At 40.2% G+C, this 20,698-nt stretch overlaps 1 protein-coding gene and 1 pseudogene across 2 annotated transcripts in view; one reads left to right on the top strand and one right to left on the bottom strand.

Moving 5' to 3' along the window:
- ERCC4 (ERCC excision repair 4, endonuclease catalytic subunit) overlaps nucleotides 1-19,952 on the bottom strand; it is a 29,236-nt gene extending 9,284 nt beyond the window's left edge. The window contains exons 1-9 of one of the 2 annotated variants that reach the window (XM_005591287.4): nucleotides 19,741-19,952; nucleotides 17,911-18,091; nucleotides 13,367-13,562; nucleotides 11,885-12,092; nucleotides 9,225-9,405; nucleotides 8,110-8,238; nucleotides 6,116-6,226; nucleotides 4,666-5,263; nucleotides 2,535-2,627 (exon numbers count right to left, since the gene is read on the bottom strand). In XM_005591287.4, coding sequence (XP_005591344.3) covers nucleotides 2,535-2,627; nucleotides 4,666-5,263; nucleotides 6,116-6,226; nucleotides 8,110-8,238; nucleotides 9,225-9,405; nucleotides 11,885-12,092; nucleotides 13,367-13,562; nucleotides 17,911-18,091; nucleotides 19,741-19,947 — 1,904 coding nt within the window. In that variant the 5' untranslated portion in view covers nucleotides 19,948-19,952. Of the gene's footprint in view, nucleotides 1-2,534; nucleotides 2,628-4,665; nucleotides 5,264-6,115; nucleotides 6,227-8,109; nucleotides 8,239-9,224; nucleotides 9,406-11,437; nucleotides 11,584-11,884; nucleotides 12,093-13,366; nucleotides 13,563-17,910; nucleotides 18,092-19,740 lie in introns of those variants that run through there. The other variant, XM_074028247.1, reaches the window with a different exon arrangement.
- Nucleotides 17,446-17,904, top strand: LOC107128360 (small ribosomal subunit protein eS26 pseudogene; annotated as a pseudogene).
- Nucleotides 19,953-20,698: the final 746 nt, after the last annotated feature.

The raw sequence follows: 20,698 nt of genomic DNA, 5'->3' as shown, positions 1-20,698 counted from the left end.
TCACTGCAACCTCCACCTCCTGGGGTTTGAGTGATTCTCCCACCTTAGCCTCCCAGGTAGCTGGGATGACAGGCATGCGCCACCACTCCTGTCTAATTTTTGCATTTTTAGTAGAGACAGCGTTTCACCATGTTGGCCAGGCTGGTCGTGAACGCCTCCTGACTTCAAGCTATCTGCGTGCCTTGGCTTCCCAAAAGTGCTGGGATTACACGCATGAGCCACTGCATCCAGTCTTAATCCGTATCCTTTTGCTGGAAGAAACTGTACTGCGAGTATAACACCTTTTCTGACTCATGTGAGTTCTTCTAGTGAATCATCGAGCCTGAGGATGATCTTGGGGAACCCTGACATGAATACTGAAAACCCAATCTGAGTATTTTAGCTCTATGCGCTCATTTCTATCTAGGTGACAATTATTTTAATGAGCAAAAACTTGGGCAAAGGCTGTTTTAAAAAGAGTGAAGGATGGTCAGGATGTACTGGCTCACATCCAGTATCACCAATTCTTTGATTCTATCTCCCAAATCTCTCTCAAATCTGTCTTCTTTCCTCCATTAACCTAATCTTGGCTACCACCTTCTCATCAGACTGCAATAGCATTCTGACTGGTTTCCACACTCACTCACTCCTCAGTCTGATGCCAGAGAGAGCCTTTACAAACATACTTAAGTCACTTTCCTACTTAGAATGCTTCAGTGCAGTCTTACTGCCCATGAAGTCCTAAATCCTTCACAGGGCCTCTTGTACCTCGGAGGCTTCATACACGCCTTTGTTCAACATAACCCCCTTTCCACCCCATCTGCCTAGTATCAGCTTGAATATCCCTTCCTCAGGGAAGCGGCTCCTGATCAGCTTATGGTCTGGGTGAGGTCTTCAATGTACTCTCCTATTACACCCTCTTCTTTTACCTTTGCAGCCAGCGGCACTCTGTATCCTTCTAATTATTACAATATTTATAATCATTGACTGTCTCTTTTCCACTACAGGGTAAGTTCCAGGAGGGCAGATACTTTTTCTGCACCACTTGTAACCTCAGTACTTTAATATTAGCACAGGGCCTGGCACATACCAGATGCTTAATAAATATCTGTTTACTATTTGAGCCTTGTGGCGTGAAGGTCTAGAAGACAAAGAGTAAGACAGAGAAGAGCACAGAGCCTGGAACAAGAAGAGGCAGCTGGTATAATGCTTGGTCTGTTATAACATGATTTCTGAACTGTGTTTTTGAAAAATATATACACCCACATATACAACATAAACAATACCATAAAGCACATTGGTAGAAAACATATTTTCACAGGCTGAGAGGACTGAGCAATACTTGTATGACTAGTAGCTGGATGAATCCATGGCCAAGGCATACCACCAATAGAAAGGATGTGAAGGGAAAAGAGGGGACTGCCCATGCACCATGTTGACCCCCATCGTGGGGCTCCATGCCACTGATTCAGCAAATACTCCGATTTCCAAGAATTCTTCTCCTGGACTATCCGGGTTATATGTATATTTTGCACGTACACGGAAAACCCACAGACACGACTGTAGAATGGTTATCCATTTGGAAATCTGGCCTAGGGTCCTGGCAGGTTGACTACTGCTAAAAATAATTTCTGCCCTCCATTGCCAATGTCTGAGGTTTGGAAGATTGGTCTGGCCCAGCCCACTCCGTCCAGGCCATGGTCTCTGCTGGTCTAACTTTCTCTGGCTCAGCTCCGTGATGCCCCATCCAGCCCTTACCCTGGCTTCTGAGGCCCTTAGAGATCACCTGGCCCATCTTCCCACACCAGGCTGCAATCTCCTTGACAATACCCCTGGTGGGTGGTTATCAGATTTCTCGAATGCCTTCAGGGCAAGAAGTAGCCATCCAGTTTGTGAGTATTTCAACATTTTCCTTTTGTAAAATGGAAAGGCATTTTCTACTTGGATTTGGAATAGTACCAGATACTCATTCTTAAAAACACACACATGTGTATGTCCAGACAAACAACACACTTCCTAAGAAATATTTTCCCAGAGTGATTCTATTGGTGATCCTAACTGGCTGTGCTGTAAAAGCATTTCCCAATAAATGGTAAGGCAGTCACCCACCCACAGACAATGGAAATTTTACAAGGAAAAAAAAATCATTCAAAGGAGGGGAGAATCTTGTGCATAAGGCAGGGAGGAGGGAGATTTACCAACATATTTCTTAGAAAAGCAGTATTTTCGCTATATTTCTGGTGTTTTGTCATACTGCTTCATAAACAGAAAAGCAGTTGTCTTTGTTACATTTCTAATATTCTATTAAACAAACCACTGAAAAGCAACTGGAGATAAAGGAAGAGGGGGGAAGAGAAAAAGGAAGTATGTGCCGAGGTCTACACTGGAGGACAATTCAGACTACACGTTTATCTCAATGTGATCCTCTCCAACTTCTTCCTTGCCCCATCCTTCCTGAGCAGGGCTATCTGATACTCCCCCATCCAGAGAAGCCTCCAGACCGTGAAAGGTTTCCAGTGTAGTTGGGGCTTTCATACTGATTTTCTATGTATTACCTTATGAGTTTTTCAAAAGCTTCCTTTTCTTTCCGCAAAGCAGTGAGATAGCGTTGTTCCTCAGTTGAACCTCCGTATATAAGAAAGTAAACCCTGCATGTTAAGACAGAACTTTTAGATTGGAAAAACAGCATTTTTAATCCCTGAAAGGAACAGCAGAACATTTGAAATCAGCAGCCTAGAGTGTTCAAATAATAAATATTTGACTAAGAATCAACGGTTTCATTTATCACACACTAGCTCAAATTAAGCTGCCTAAACCCCACCTGTTAAAGGTCTTGTTACCACACAGGGCTTTTTAAATTTTCTTTTGCCAAAAGGAAGAAAAGAGTTTAGGTAAACATTGAAATATAACTAGAGGGATAGAATAGTTCTTTTCTCATAACTATAAACAAATTAAAAAAACACAAATTTTAGAGGCTTCTCCAATTCTTCCTTGGCACCTCTGCCAAACAATCATTGAAAAAGTTGGGTAGTATGTTATGAAAGTTATGAAAACCAGCCTATGAATGTTTTTTTTTTTATTCATGTCTTAAGAGAACACAGCGGCCACACATTTTACATAAATACACGGGCATAGAAGACATATGGATTATATCAGGCATCTCAAAGAATAATTTGATCTACTTTCTCTTAGAAAAGGCCTGCTTTTTAGGCTGGGCACGGTGGCTCACACCTGTAATCCCAGCACTTTGGGAGGCTGAGGTGGGAGGATCACTTGAGCCCAGAAGATCAGCCTGGGTAATATAGTGAGACCCCATCTCTACAGAAAAAAAAAAAAAAAAAAGAATGAGTTGAGCATGGTGGCACATGCCTGTAGTCCGAGCCACCTGGGGCTGATGTGGGAGGATCAGGTGAGTCAGGGAAAGGGGGAGGTGTTGAGGCTGCAGCGAGCCGTGATTGCAACACTGCACTCCAGTCTGGGCATCTGGGCAAAACTCTGTCTCAAAAAAAAAAAAAAAAAAAGGAAAAAAGAAAAAAAAGAGAAAAGTCCTGCTTTTCCATCTTGTTTGTTGAGCCAGAGAGCTGAATTAAGCACCTCCTCTGTCCCTTAGGTTCACCTTCAGTCAAAGCTATTTTCCTTTTTGAGCCTTGGTTTTTCTTTTAGCTGTTATCTTCCTAGATGATAATTCTTTGAAGTGTAAACAGAGATCATTGGGTAATGAGTCCAGAGACTCAGTTCTCCCACGGATGTGTCATGTGGCCAAGGCCAAGTCACCATTTCTGGGCCTCAGTTTCCCGTTGACAGAGTAAGTGGTTGCACTCCCAGGTCCCTTCTGATTCTAACAATTTGCTCCCAAATATCACACTAATCTGTTCTCAGGCAAGAAAGAAGCTTGGTGTACATAAGCTATCTACAAAGTTGATCAGCAGCAAAGTACAAAAAATTTACCAGCCTATAATTATTTTACCAGCCTCATCTAATCTCTTCATCCTGCATTATTTCTGATCCAGCTCCTCCATTCATCTCTACTCTGAAAGGCTGTGTTAGTTAAAATGCTAGGGGAAGGTTTCTTTTGGCTCCGTTTTTGGTTCAGACTGAGTTCAGGATATTAATTTTGCTGTTTATTTCCCCTCAGATAATTGGAAAGCCAGAACACTATCTTCTTTGGGAGGCATCATTTTCTCATCTGATATTTCTGTAGATGTTTTATCTGATATTTCTTGAAACTCAAGTAAACCTGGTACAGTAATTCCCCCAACACTTCAGTTTTATGTGGATGTAATTTAGAGTCATTTCTTAAAATTTATAGGAAAGACATTTTAGAAGATTAAAATTACTTAGCCAAGTCACAGTTATATTAATTTTTGGTAGAAATTAGAATATTATGCATTTCTTAGACTTTTTCAGATACAGCACCCCATATGCTGCAAATCAATGCCCAAAGAATAAAGGACAGCAGCAGCACGTAATGAGAACGTGAGCAGTCCCCTTGGTTTGTTGTCCTGCTATGACACTTGACATCCTTCCTATCCAGCTTCCCAGATTCATCAGGAAGCAAAATAAGGTTTCATAAACATAAGCAGCATCGTAACGGATATTAAAGAAAACTAACATGCAACTGGTATAGTTTCTGGGTTAAATCCTAAAGAACTGTGCAACTGAAAGCTTTGATTCTTTATAACTTGCCTCAGAGGTTTCCCAGGCCTACTTGCCCTGTAAATTTCAAGCTGCCGAACAAAGGTTAGCTCTGCGTCATAAAGAACCACGTATCTTGGTTCCACTTCATGGAGTACCCTTGTCAGAGCATAGGGGTCGCTACAGCCCAGAAGCGGATGGATGATAGTGAGGGGTTCTTTCAGGATTCCATAAGCAGCATCCGATGACAAATTTACATCAAATTCTTCATGCTTAATTTCTTCCAGGCAGCTTTCTGGGCTACTGCTTATTTCTCGACAATATCCTTCCTCGACATCTCCTTCCTCTCGCAGTTCCTCAGGTTTTCCTACCATTTGAGTTAAGGTCAACTTCCGCTTTTTTTTTTTGAGGGTCCTTTCTTTGGCAGAAGCCCGTTCTTTGTTTTGGGGGTCTTTGGGTCTTTTGTGAGATTTCCTAATTCTCTTGGAACTGTCTTCCTTCCTAAATTTCATCCAGACTTCTTCAGCTTTGCTATCCTTCTCAAAGGTTTTCCTGTAGAGCCTCAATAAGAAGGCCTCCGCTCCAAGAGTGATATAGTCTCTCAGCTGGGAACATGTTCGGTCATCACTTGCACATATCAGTACTTGACCTGAAAATAGAAAACAACATTATGTTACTATTACCTCACTTGTCCTCCTAGTTTCCCTGTGTCCCCTTATTCCTTCACCTGAAGGGAAGACATCTTACCCGTTGGTATTAAAGATCCACAATTTACAAACTATTTAAAAAGGGTCTTAGGTATTGATCAAATGCTTTCTCCTCTCTGGCAAGATTACTTAGATCTTTTCAGTAAAGTTGAAGCCGGACTACTCAATCTTATGAAAGTACAACTGTGGTATAATGGTGGCTTTAAAGAAGTTCTTTTTAATTAATATATTTTTTTCAGAGGGTCTTATATATGCCTAAATTAATTCCAAATGGATTTTTCCTCTTTTGTGAATTGTCTGAGTCTCCTTTGCCAATTTAGACAATGTCTTCAGTTTGTATCGGCTCATTACATATTAAAGTAATAAAGAGTTGAGGCTTCTTTGGAAAGACACTTGGCTGAGGATATAAAACAGGAGACCCATTAGTTTATTCCTTTGAGATTCCAGATTTAAAGCTTGGTGAGTATGTGTAGAGATTAGCTCAATCTTTAAATAGAAGTTCTAAGAACCCAACTAGTGAAAAAGCCTTCATGAAAAGCTTTCATGAATATACAATGATTCAACCTGGAGAAAATTACATCAAATGAACAGAAATGAGGTTGCCACTAGGATCCCAGTGTTCATTTGCCATTTATTTGTCTACATTTTATAGATAAAATAGCAGGGTTTTCAAATTGAGACAGGGTTTCACCATTTTGGTCAGGCTAGTCTTGAACTACTTTTAAAGAGCTAATTAAATCAGGACTCATTTGATAGATTTTGAAAGCAAGTGTTTTCATCTCCTTTTTTCCTACCTGGACCACCAAGAGCTTCACTCTCCTTATTTTCTGCCTCAATTTCTTTTAATACTTCAGTCAGTGCCTCCCACTTTGGGTTGCTTTCTAGGACCAGTTCCTTTTTTGCTTCTGTAGAGAAATAAAAATATCCCATTCTATGTGATAACATTTACCCATGAAGTCTTCCAAAGGCTTTTAAAACAACAGATAACACAAGCATCAGTACATATGCCCATTTATTTAAGCTTTCTTTATAATGATAGATGGACTCTGCTTTCCTGAAAAAGATCTACTAAATGAAAGATACTTCAAACCATTAACATGGCTTTCAAAATGCCTTAGTAGAAAGTTACATGCATGGTCACTAATGAGAGACCATTCTGTGTTAGTTGTTTCTGTTGACACTGTATATAAGCAGCTATACAAAATAAAGGCATTGGTACAGAATGACAGTATTTATTATTCTAAAATCTCCACGACTTTCATAATCCTGAACATGGATAAAAGGAGACAATAATTAAATTTTTTGTTTCTATAAGCATTCCAACACAAACATATCAATAATATATTTAATTATGTTTTCTTTAAAAAGATTTTTTTTTTTTTAAGACGAAGTTTCACTTTTGCTGCCCAGGCTGGAGGCAATGGCGTGATCTTGGCTCATTGCAACCTCCGCCTCCTGGGTTCAAGCGATTCTCCTGCCTCAGACTCCCAAGTAGCTGGGATTACAGGCATGTGCCACCACTCCTGGCTAATTTTGTATTTTCAGTAGAGACAGGGTTTCACCATGTTGGTCAGGCTAGTCTTGAACTCCTGACCTCAGGTGATCCGCCTGCCTTGGCTTCCCAAAGTTCTGGGATTACAGGCATAAGCCACTGCGCCTGGCCACAATTAAGTTTTGAAACACACCTTTAAACTAGGCAGAAAGCAGGCATTAACCCTATCCCATGCCTTAAAAACCTAGTGATATTTATGATATCACTAGATAGATGCTGGAATAAAACCCATATTTGCCTCATTCTAGTATATTTATGTTGCTTAAACATTAAAAAGGATATTCAAATATTCTACCCTGACTTTATTTATTAGTTTTGAGACACAGTCGTACTCTGTCACCAAGGCTGGAATACAGTGGTGTGATGGTATCTTGGTGTAACTCTGAACTCCTGGGCTCACCTTAGCCTCTCAGGTACCTGAGATGGTAAGTGCACATCACCTTGCCAGGCTACTTTCAAAGTTTTTTTTTTTTTGAGACGGAGTCTCACTCTGTTGCCCAGGTTGGAGTGCAGTGGTGCGATCTCAGCTCACTGCAACCTCTGCCTCCTGGGTTCAAGTGATTCTCCTGTCTCGGCCTCCCAAGTAGCTGGGATTACACGTGCCCGCCACCACACCTGGCTGATTTTTGGTATTTTTAATAAGAGGCCAGGTTTCACCATGTTGGCCGGGCTGGTCTCAAACTCCTGACCTCAGGTGATCTGCCTGCCTCGGCCTCCCAAAGTCCTGGAATTATAGACATGAGTCACTGTGCCTGGTCTTAAAATTTTTTTTGTAGAGATGGAGTCTTGCTTTGTTGCCCAGGATGGTGTTGAATTCCTGGGCTCAAGCAATCCTCCTGCCTCAGCCTCCCAAAGGGCTGGTATTATAGGTGTGTGCCACCATGCCCCAACCTCACCCTAACTCAGAAATAATAATTACTTTGAAGTTTAAAAAAAAATCAGTAAATAGTTCTTTATGTAGCATACTTTTGATCGATATTTGGCATTCGTTATTTGCAACCCCTGGGAAATAGATTTCAAGACTTGTCATGCTGTATACTTCGACATACATTACACATATACTTCACACATATACTTTTGACATACATTACATGTTACATATAACAAACATACATACATTTTTCATCAAGGAACACACTTTTCACATGGCCAAAGGAGACTTTAAATTGCGCTTTAAATATCTATACCAAATACTGAAATAAAAAACACATTTAAAGACTTAACCCTACAAGATACCTTGCCCTTCTTTAATTTCCATTTTTTCAGATATTTTGCCTTTTTTACTCATTTTGGCATCTGGAAGATGATAAACCCTTGCTCGAGCATTTATAAACATCGAGGTGCTGGAGTCAAGAAACAGCCAACCTAATATGAAAAGTTAAAAGAAAAAGTGCCATCAATTTACGGTTAATTTAATATAGTCTCTGATGGTCACATGACCTACATATGTAACCGGCTACCATCCTGTTTTCCTACCAATCACACCTCCTCCCACTATTGTGATCTCTCACTGTTCGGCTAGACCAGTGGTTTTCTGGGTGTGGTCCATGAACTCCCGGGGGTCCCCAAGATGTTCTCAGGGCTGTGTGATGTCAAAACTTTTCTCATAACAATACTATGACATTATTTGACTTTTTTCACTGTGTTGACATTTCCAGTGATGGTGTAAAAGCAATGCTGGGTAATACTGCTGGTGCCGTAGCACGAACCAAGGCAGTGCCATGAAAGTGTACTGGCATTCAATGCATTCTTTACTGTCATGCTTCTGCAGTTCATCACTTAAGAATGTCCCTAAAGAAGCATCAAAATTATTAACTGTATTAAATCTTGACCCCAGGGTTCACAGACCACACTTTGGAAACCGCTGGTCTGGTCAAACAGTGGCAGAGGCCAAAGCAGTGATAGCAAAACAAGATGGTGTCCAGCTGTATATGTATATTCCCCTACAAATCTCTTCTGCTCTTCAGTTGTTGGCACTCTGGCTGATGGAAACCCCATACTCCCTTGCTTTTGCTTTGAGGGAAATGAATTTTAAGTTCTTAACAACTAAACTTCCAGAACACAACCTATTTCTAAGTTGAGGACTGCCTGTACTACACACAGTCTTTTCTAGAAATAAAATTGCCCGGAACGGATATGAATATTTATTATTACACAGAACAGACGTTAAGTAGGCGGAAACATTAGCTATCAATAAAACCTACATCTTTGTGCTATGAACATAAAACATAATTTGAAATCTCAGTATAACATATAGTTGAATATAGCACTTTTCACACCTGATTCCCCCTAAAACCTAACACTTTATTCAAATCAGCTCTTAGAATATTATTAGTATTTTAATCTCTCACCTGAATTCTGACCAAAAGCTTTTTCCGTTGCTCTCAGAGATTCCAGGAGATTAAGAAATGTGACACAATCATACTGAGAGAGATACTGCAGCAAAGTTCGTAATATCTTCAAATCCTGAACTAAGGATTTAGTCTTGGCTCCAAGCTGGTGCCACAAAGGATCCAGATAGTGGCGGATTGTCTAAAACAAGAATAAAATTGGGTATTGCTAAAATATGTTAAGTATAGTTATTCTTAATACAAATCATATTTTCAAAAGGATTGTTTCCTGTATAACTAAAAATGGTTAAAATGGTAAATTTTATGTCATATATGTTTTACTACAATAGAAAACCCCAAACATTATTCAAGGAAGTGGCTAGAACATTTCAGTTAATAAAATTCTAATAATAATGTTTAAATTTCCAAATATAGAAGAATGTCTTACTGCTAGAATCTTTATGATCAGATAGAGTCAATCTATCATTATCCAAATATATATTACTGTTAAGAAAGAAAAGACCTGATAAACATCAGATAATCAATTATTTGTTTTTATGAACAGACTCTAAGCATGTAGCTCAGATATGTTCAATTCCTGCCATGTTTGACTCTGACTATCCTGGATGGATAAAGACATGGGATCCAAATGGACCAAGCAGAGGGCATAAACCAAGCACGATGACTTACTAACAAATTAAGGTACATTGTTATTTAATTTGTACATGAGTATCAAGTTTTTTGACCTTTAAAATAAGGTATAACCAAGAAATGAAAAATTTAGTTTGATGCTCATGTATAAATTAAATAACAATTACCAAATCAAATAACAACGTACCTTAATTTGTTGATGTAAAAATTTCTTTAGTGTTTTTTCTAAAGTGGATTCATGATAGGAAAATATTTGTTAAATTAACAATGGACTAAGTTTGATTATTATTATTAGTAGTAGTATTTTGAGATGAAGTCTCGCTCTGTCACCAGGCTGGAGTGCAGCGGCACAATCTCGGCTCACTGCAACCTCCACCTCCCAGGTTCAAGCGATTCTGCCTCACCCTCCCAAGTAGCTGGGACTACAGGCATTGACACCACGCCCAGTTAATTTTTTGTATTTTTAGTAGAGACGAGATTTCACCGTGTTAGCCAGGATGGTCTCCATCTCCTGACCTCATGATCTGCCCTCCTTGGCATCCCAGAGTGCTGGGATTACAGGCGTGAGCCACCGCGCCCGGCTGATTATTTTTTAAGATTCCAAAATGCTATCTAAAACAAAGAACAGCTTTATGTATATACTATGTACATACCTACATATCCACAGCTATGTATATGTATGTTTCCTTCACAGACTGATTCTGTAACTTTTTAGATAAGAATTATCCGATTTTCTTATCAGAGATTTGTAGCCTGATATAAAAGCAGTACCATTGCATGGAATCTTATCTAACAAATTTAATAATGAGCAGGAGTAGTATCTGGATGACCATATAGTTTATTGTCTAAACCAGGACACTTGTGGAAAAAGAAATGATACACTCTTTATAATCACTCCAGGACAACAGGTAGATACTGGGACTGTCCTGAACAAACTGGGATATTTAACTACATGCCTCTTTTGTAAAATTATCTACAAAACTTTAAATATTTTAACAAGACACATGTGATATCTATATTTAGATATGGTTACTAAAAGAATATCTAAAACAATGAAGTGACTGTTACTAACCAGGGGGATAATCAACAGAAATTTAGTGTGAAACATGTTAGGCTACAATTTTATTTTTCTAGGGCTATATACATTCTATTAAAAGATTGTGTGGGATTTAAAAAAAATCACCAAGGACTAAATTATAAAAAACTTTAAGCATAGAGGAAAACAGAATATATAAAATTAGTTTTATGTATCAATATTTCATAGTCAACTGACTTTTTTGAAGAATCAGAGAAATAAGAAGTTAAATTTTTCCTTTTTTATAATCGCCATGCATTATTTCCAGTGACAGAGAGATCGATTCACAGTTTAAAAGACAGGAACTTTTTCTACCAGAATATGACAAAAAAGCTGCCAAGAATTTCTAAAAGGTCAGCATTTTCTAGATCTCCAGTTCAATACTAGACATTTATGTATTTGTAATAATATTAATCTATAATGAAAAAGTAGACATTTATATATCTGCAATATTAATCTATAATAGAAAAATTAGTTAGAATAAAAATTCCTGGAACTGATGTCTTACCATTTCCTCAATTCAGAACGTAATTTTAAGACAGAGCAAGTTTCACACTCCTCAGTAATGAAAACTCATCCAAATTATTTTTTATTCCGTAAGAGATCATAAATTCATGTACAATTATGGAGCATTCTTATGTAAAACTCTTCTACCTGTAGATATCCAAATGTTGTCACTTCAAAGTAAAAAAGTTATTTATTTTCTTCTTGATTATAGTTATAATAAGAGATAATTACTATATAACTGCAAAAGTCAGAGTGATGCTTATATGCCACTCCTATTTTACTATAAATTATTACTTTCCAGTAAACCAAATAACCTATGTTTTAAATGACCTCCAATCTTATTCTTAAACAACAGCAAATTCCTATTAACAACATTGCAAATATTAAAATAACTTGCATTCTTTAAAATTACAACATAATAAACTGTGCTTAAAAGGAAAAACAGTACCTTGTCAAAAGGCTTTCCAATAGCATTTTCTAAAGATAAATCTTCCACTTCAAGCGATGGGTTATGGCATTTTAGTTCCTTTAGACACGCATTTAAAATGTCCAGTATAGCAGTCTGTATAGCAAGCATGGCAGGTGTCATAGAAACATGGATTTCTACAACTTCGGGTTTGTGCTGTTCTAAAAATGAGTTTACTGCTACATGGAACCTAAAGAGACAAATATTTTTCAACAATTTTCTACAGTTTCAGCAGCTATATATTTCTGGTCTTGGTTTAACACTCCATTTTTATAAATGCTACAAACAACACGAAAAGCAAAATAACAAACAAATGAAAAGCAAAACAACAACGTTTTCAAAAACACTTTGAACCTCAATGAATAGAAGTATTATATTATTCAGATAAGGCAAGGGTCAGCAAACTACGGTCTGGGCCAAATCCTGTACCTGTTTTTAAAGTCTCATTTGAATGCAGTCACACCCATTACTTATGTAAGCAGTCTATACTTGGTTTTGGGCAATAACAGAGTTGAGTAATTGTGACAGTCTATATGGCCTGCAAAGCCCAAAACATTTACTACCTGGCCATTTACAGGAAGAGTTTGTTGACTCCCAAAACAAAGGTATAATCAAGAAAGTAAAAAATACTATAACTACCCTTTTTCTGCTTGTTTGTTTTGTTTTTGAGACAGAGTTTCGTTCGTTGCCTAGCCTGGAATGCAATGGCGCAATCTCGGCTCACTGCAACCTCTGCCTCCTGGGTTCAAGTGATTTTCCTGCCTCAGCCTCCCTAAGTAGCTGGGATTATAGGCATGCGCCAACGCGCCCAGCTAATTTTTGTATTTTTAGTAGAGACGGGGTTTCACCATGTTGACCAGGCTGGTCTCGAACTCCTGACCTCAGGTGATCTGCCTGCCTTGGCCTCCCAAAGTGCTGGGACTACAGGTGTGAGCCACTGCACCCGGTGTACAACTACTCTTAAAATAACATATAACCAAAATACATGGTAGCATAGGTTGCAAAAATGTTTGAAAACTGACACCTTAATGTTATTCCTAGAAATTAACAAAACTTCTTCAAAATCTTTGTGCTTTATTTCCCCGTTGAGTAATTTTCAAAGCAGAAGTGGTACTCTTAGCCAATAAATCTGCAGCACACCTAAAGCTGTTGTATATGTGGGTCTCTAGATCCCTGGGAGTTTCACTAAATATATAAGAAAGAATAAAGTGGCTGTCTTGGATGGATTTGATAGAGCAGCAGAAAAGTAATCGTCAAATTGCTCGCGACTTAAATAAAATCACAAACTTGGTGCATACATATTTATAGCTGGATATGTTTGTTACAAACCTGACTAGGTTCTATCAAACAAGATTACAATGAATTTTACATTACATTACATCAAAGTGCAACTAAGTTACAGTAGGTCTCACAAAAAAAGATGACAAATAACGTCATCATTATTTGTCACACAATGTTCTTTACCTTGGCCACAGATACAGTTTCCTCACAAAAAGATTTCTCATCACTCTTTCCACATGACAAAAACCAGTATCAAAGGCAACAGCATTGTCTGTGAAAGCTTTAATAAAACCACGTTTGTTTTTCTGGCGAAAGAGGCGCAAGATGAATGCTTCTTGACAAGACTCGATTATTCTGTGGGCTCTATACACCAAGATGCCTGAGAGGGAGAAACGTAATTTAAATTACAGAACGAGTAGGTAATTTTTATGCTCATTTCCATTCATTCATCACATTTTTCTTAAGGACCTACATGAGAATGAACAAGCACCATTCTAGACTGGGCATATAGCCACGCACAGAACAGACATAAATCCCTGTCCTCAAGGAATTGACTATAAACAGTATAAATAAGTAAAATATTTAGTATGTTACAAGTGCTGACAAGAAAAAATGAGAGAAGGAGGAGAGGGAGTATGTATGAGGGGTGGTTTCACCAATGTGATACCCGAATAAAGGCTGGATGGAGCCTTGTGACCATCTGGGCCAAGAGAGTTCCAGACTGCCAGGCTGAGGGGACAATGAGGGTGCAGGCCCTGGGGTGGGGTGTTTCTGGCATGTTAGGGGAAGAATTTCTGAAAGCAAAGTAAGTCAGGAATTTTTTAAAAAAAATATATGAATCAGATGTGGACTATACAAAATAGCCGCAGTTTAGAAGTCTGGACAACATCTATATCACCTATTAGATGAATTCAATTTTCAGAATCAGAAGATAGTCAATTCAGAGGTCAACTGGTCCATTTAAAACAAAAGCCTTCAATCGACATACTTAACGTGTCTCGGGGGTGTGTGTGTGATGATAACACCTCTGAATCTCAAAAATAAGAACAATTATACATGCTTCATTGTTTACGAAATGAGACTACTGACCCAGATCTTTCACACATATTGTGTCATCTGATGCAGTGATTAGTGCTAAGTTAGGGAGAAACATGAGATGACATAAAGGCATACAGACATCCTTTCTAGATCAAAACCTCAGTTACTCCATGATGAGTCTGTCTTTTAGACCTAAATCAAGTTGGTAACCTTACATATATTTGGGATTATGTGCTTGCATGCTTTTGATCCAGTTCTCCTGTCTGGAAGGGTCTGGACAATGATACTAACAGTGATTTACGACCCTTCTAAGAGTTCAATAAACTCAGATTTTACTATTTTAATGTTTAAGTTTTGGATAGAGGTAGACGGAGCTAAAATTTACTCTAGCTCAGCTAATTATCTTTCAAATATGGTAAAAATTAATAGTGTTATTTAGGAATTTATAGACAAAGGATTTTCAATAACCCCCCAATACATGTACATAACTAATTTACTACTCAGAAGAGATTCTGTACCTAGTGGGTGGGCTTTCCCAAAGACTCTAAGAGGCCACATTTTGTTAGCCTGGAGTGAAATATTACATAAAGTCAAGAATAATAAAAATGAACTTCTAAAGAAAAGGAGCAACTCAATTTAAGAAAATGTTGTGCTCCAAAAAGTTGTCTTCATTTTGGTTGGAACCCAGGAGGAAGAAGAGAACTAATACTACATCCCAGGTAACTGGGTTAGGTGTTTCTATAGATTTTTATTTCATTTAATTCTCATGATAATTCCATGCAGTAGGTATCATGACGAGACCAAGGAAGGGAAGCAACTTGACCAAGGTAATCCAGCAAGTAAGAGGGAGGCTGAAGGTTCCAAATCACATGTAAAATCATGGTATTCTATTTAGTCACACCAACTCAAGACACACTTTTTCGAAAAATAAAAATAAAAATAATAGAAGCAGGTTGGGTTTTTGGAAGGAGTTTTGGTCCCACAAAAGCCTACTGTAGATTTTTTTGTTCCTGTAACATTTTGTATCTCATACTGTACTATAATTACTTCTTTACTTATCTGTCTCCTCCACTAAACTGCCCGAGAACAGGAACATCGTAACACCACCAGGCAGAGATCATAGAGATCATAGAATGCTGACTATGTGCCATGATACCAAGTATTTTACATACGGCATTTCATTTCACCCTGACAGTCCTAGGAGGAAGGTACTATGTTTATCACCAATGTGCGGGTGAATAAGCTGAGGCATAGAGACATTAAGAAACTTGCCTAAAAATACACAGCTGGTGCGAGATGAAGAGAACTCAAACCCAGAAGCAGTCTAACTCACCAGGTCACCATACTGTCCCATTCATCCGTCTATCTTCAGCACCCTTCCTGCCACGCAAGGGACCCTCAGTGAGTTAAACATTTGTTGAATGAACGTAAGGTGGGGGCACAGCACTGGGAACACAAATCTAAAGTGTAACCGAAAAACACATATATATTCCCCAGAAAGTGTGTTCCTAGTTCCGTCTGGAGATGTCACGGTCATTCTGGTAATGAAAGCATCCTCCTGTCCTGTTCTTTTCCAAGTACAATCTCAGCAGGTATTTACACAGTTCTCCCACGTGTTAGGAGTTCCGGTTAGTAGGGACTCCCAGGGTGGGGTGTGGTGGGACTAATGGGTAGTGACAGGTGAAGAAGCTGGGGCTGGGGGATTCAGCCTTTCCAGAGGGTCACCTGCACTTCATGGACTGCCCTTTGGTCAGTCCTGGGGGATGATTCCAGGGAATGAAAGAACTAGAAAGAAGTCATTTTTGGCATTCATTTACATTCCACTCAGCCAAGCATCAGTAACAGCTTCAGCTTCATTATTGGTTGGGCTTTGATCAGAAAGGAAGAGGAAATCTGGCATTTTTCATTAGGAGCTACATATAAGCCAGACTTCAACATTGCATAGATTCACATTGCTCTCTGCCTGATTAGGTTGCACTGTAACTGAAAGTCACAGAGTATTACTGACACCTAGTGGTAGTTTCAAACACAACACAAAATTTTTTTTAATCAATTTAAAAAATAAAGTAAAACCAGCTTATAAGAAAGCAACAAACGGTAAAAGACTGGTGTATCAAGATTTCTGGTTATAAAAGGCCAATTTTATTTGGTATCAATTACTAAGAGTTTGTTGTGTACCAGGCACTAGACTAAGCAATTATTTTATTAACTTAATCCTTACAATAACTTTAGGAAACAGTTTTCTTAATGAGAAAACTGGGGTGAATGAAAGTTAAGAAGCTTGCTTCGTAAGCAGGGTGTTAGCATTCAAAATCAGGTGAGCCTATGATACTGTTTATAACAATTATAAAAGTTATAAAAGAGTAACCAAACTTCTTCAATCGGTTTACCACTGAAGCATTCATTCACACATTTATCAAATTTTTCTTGAGGGTCATCTAGGTTCAGGGTAATATGACAGATATGGTGGGAAGTAAGTTTATGAATTTCAGAGTCTCTCGCCTCCAGAAGTTCACCAATGATCACAGTACTATATACGTCCATCATTTACCCAACAAATATGTCTTTAGTACCTACCATGTGCCAGTTACTTACCCTGGGATAAACAACTTGTTCCTTGTGCTTAAGCTTATCTTGTGAGTGATAGACAGACAAACACACAAATACAATGTAGTATTGTGAGCACTATGAGTGGGGAGAAATACAGAGTAATATGAGGGCACAGAGGCACAGCCCCTACATTAGCTTTGGGGACATCAGAAAAGGTTTTGGAAAGGATAATGAAAATGAATTTCTTTTCTATTTAATTCTAGCTAAAAAACTTTTTCCTCGAAATAAGCAGGTAACTACTTGATTTAATTTCCAATAATGCCAAAAAAATCTTAAAGAGGAAAACTAAATATTTTACGAAATACACAAATATTATTTATAAACATTTCAAATCTGATTACGTTCTAAAAGCAAATGCTAATGAATTGCAAGTATTTACTGAATAAGAGCTTAGAAAACAAGGAAAAGTTAATCTTACATTTAGTTACCTATTCAGGTCACAGATAGTTATTGAGCATCTACAATGTGTCAGGTATCAGGCTGAAAGCTGGAAGTACAATGTTGAGCAAAAGGTTCCAGTAGTGCCCACTAGAAGGTTCTAACAGAGCGTTTAGCAGAGGGGACAGACAAAAATAAAAATGTACAAATTGCTCTCTCCGGTCTGTGCCTCCAAGATGACAAAGAAAAGAAGGAACAATGGTCGTGCCAAAATGGGCTGCGGCCATGTACAGCCTACTCGATGCATGAACTGTGCCTGAGGCGTGCCCAAGGACAAGGCCATTAAGAAATCTGTCATTCGAAACATAGTGGAGGCTGCGGCAGTCAGGGATATTTCTGAAGAGAGCGTCTTCGACGCTTATGTGCTTCCCAAGCTGTACGTGAAGCTACATTACTGTGTGAGTTGTGCAATTCACAACAAAGTAGTCAGGAATCGATCTTGTGAAGCCTGCAAGAACCAAACACCCCACCCCGATTTAGACCTGCGGGTGCTGCTCCACGACCCCCACCAAAGCCCATGTAGGGAGTTGAGTCCTTCCAGATTGAAGACAGACTATTCTCTGGAGAAAAATAAAATAGAAATTGTACTTTAAAAAAAAGAAAGTACAAATTCATATACAAATAAGAATCCAAATTCTTACCAGTAATTAAATCTGAAGGTATCCTATCAGTCAAGAAGTCAACCACAAGTATCCTACTTGTTGCAAATATAACACCACCTTGTGTGTAAACTTCATAGCGACTGTTGCTTGTGATTTCATTTGTTACACGGCGAGGGAGGTGTTCAACTCCTTCTATCTTCAGCTGATTGATAAAATACTCCTAAATCAAATCAAACTTGATTAGTAGGCAACCTAATACAGGGCAGTTTTTATTAGGTTGCAGATATTTAAAATAATGTGCTGTCTTTCTCTGAGATAATGAACTTAATAATGAATATACAAACTAAGTTACTTCTTTATAGTAACTTCAACCAAACAGTCTACATTTAATGAGGTTTTTCTTGTTTTGGGGTTTACACTAAGGAATAATTGAACTTCAGTCATTATCAGCACTCAACTACAATAACATATGCACACACACACAAAACCTCAAACTTTTAAAAGCGTGGAGTAAAAGATTTCTGCTACCTAAAAAATACTTCCCATCAAAGCCAGGTTTGTAGCCAAGCGCATTCTATGAGAAGATAACAAGGGAATCCTTTTCCCAGACAATGTTTTAGATTATCAGTTCTGTGCTGATCCATCCTAGAGGGACTTCATGTCACTGGATCCCTTGGCTTGGTTTATTTACATCCCCAGTTTAAAACCACTTTTACTAGGCACTATGTGTTGCCTTAGGCCCCTATGCCAAGTACTGGGGATACCTAGATGAATCAAACAGGGTCCCTGCCTCAAAGAGACTGTGCTCACTCTTCTCAGCTGACATTTTTGTCCTGGCCACCTGATCTATCTAGGGGATCATCAGACTTGTCAGACCAAGCTGTGTCCCCTCTCAACATCCCCCAGCCCCAAGTGTTGCGCCTTTCCATCTTTCTCAGTGTTCTTTATTCTCCTTAACTGTCGTTAACCTTTGCTAACATCCTCAGCTTCCAGATCCAATCCCTTTCTGACCCGATGGCCCTCTTAACACAGCCTTAGTGAATGCCCTATTTCCTGGTCCCTTCTTTTCCCTATTGGGGTTTTCCAGCCTCACCATCTCCTTTCATGTCTCCCCATCACCCTCAGAGACCCTTCCATCTTCACCACTGTTCCTTTTCAGGGACCATCCTTCTGCCCCCAGAAACTCCCTTAATGGCCAACTTCAGGACTCTCCCGTTATTCCTATGCAGATCCTGCTTTCGACATCTTCCCTTTCCCTTGCAGGGATCTCTGATCCTCTCCTACCACTCAGAGCCCCTTCACCTTTCAATGCCCTTGCACCCATGTCAGGGACCTGCATCCTTCTGGGGACCCCTCCCATCCCTCTTAGTGCTGTCAGGGAATTGCATCCTTCTCGGGAACCCTTCCATCAGTCTCATTGTGCCTGCACAGTGTCAGGGACCTGCATCCCCCGGGGACCCCTCCCATTTCTCTTAATGTTTTTGAACTCTGGTCAAAGACTTGCATCCTTCTCGGGACCCCTCCCTGTCCTCCCAGAGTCCCCGCACAGTGTCAGGGACTTGCATTCCTCTTAGTGTTCTTTAACTCCTGCCAGGGACCTGCAGCCTTCTCCGGGCCCCTCCAATTCTTCTCAGTGTCCCCGCACAGTGTGAGCGACCGGTATCCTCCTCGCGACCCCTCCCATACGTCTGTGTCCGCGCAGTGTGAGGCACCTGCATCCCCCTGGGGACCCCTGACATCCTTCTCTGTGTCACTGCGTAGTGTCAGGGGCCTGAATCCCCCTCAGAGCCCCTCCATCCCTGTCAGAGGCCTCGCATCCGCTCAGGAGTCCCCCAACACTCCCTCACTCCCGTGCCGGCGCGGCCGCACCTCCTCGGCCGGCTGCGTGTTGAGCACCAGCACCAGGCAGGCTGGGTGGCAGTGCAGCCGGAGAAAGTGGTAGAGGAGCCGGTCCGCGCCGAGCCCGCGCGCGCACACTACCAGCCCGTCAGTGTCGAGCAGTTCCAGCACCAGCTGCCGCTCGTACTCCAACAGTGGCGCCATAGCCGTCCGTCGAGCCGGCAGCTCCGGCTCCATCGAAGTTCTTCCGGGTCGCAGCCGAACGCAGACGAAGGGAGCCGACTCAGAGACGAGAGTGAAGGGCAGCCGACTCAGAGACGAGAGTAGGCCGAACTCAACTGAAGAGAGCCGAGTCCGAGAGGACGAAAGCCAGCCGAATGTAGCCGAGGAGAGCCGAGACTGAGGCGGTCGTGGGTCGAACGCAGCCGAAGAGGAGCCGAGGCCAGGACGAGAGTGCGCTCAGAAAGCCGAAGAGAGCCGAGCCTGAGAAGGCAAGCGTCGACCGAACTCAGCCGAAGAAGAGCCGAGTGGAGCCGAAGATTCAGAGTCACTTGGAGGGGCTGGCGCTCCGTATAGGTGTAGCTCGCAGGCAAAAGGCTTCATCCACGTCTTTTTTGAGGGTCCACATTCCGTGGTACCATAGACGCAAGCTGCCAGAAAGCAAGGGGAGGGGAAGTAAGCCTAAGGAGCTTAATCCCCAGACGTCGACAACTGAAAAAGTTACTGGTCAATATTCCAAATGCTCCTAGAGTTAGTAGCACCTGTTTCCTACGGTGGTTTTTGGCCCTTCCTTTTGCGATTGGTCTCCATCCCTCTTTTAATTTTTTTTTTTTTTTTCCAAGACAGGGTGTTGACATGTTGCCCAGGCTGGAGTGCAGTGGTTGTGGAATAAGCAGAATCCTTTACTAACATCAGACCCCTGTTTGCCTCCAAAAGACTTCAATACAATAAACTATTTTTAAAAATCCCTCCTTCCACTAGAGGGACA

This window comes from Macaca fascicularis, chromosome 20 (assembly GCF_037993035.2).
Source record: "Macaca fascicularis isolate 582-1 chromosome 20, T2T-MFA8v1.1".
In the NCBI taxonomy this organism is placed as follows: domain Eukaryota; kingdom Metazoa; phylum Chordata; class Mammalia; order Primates; family Cercopithecidae; genus Macaca; species Macaca fascicularis.
The sequence above is the reverse complement of the archived record's forward strand: the minus strand, read 5'-3'. Positions and strand labels throughout refer to the sequence as shown.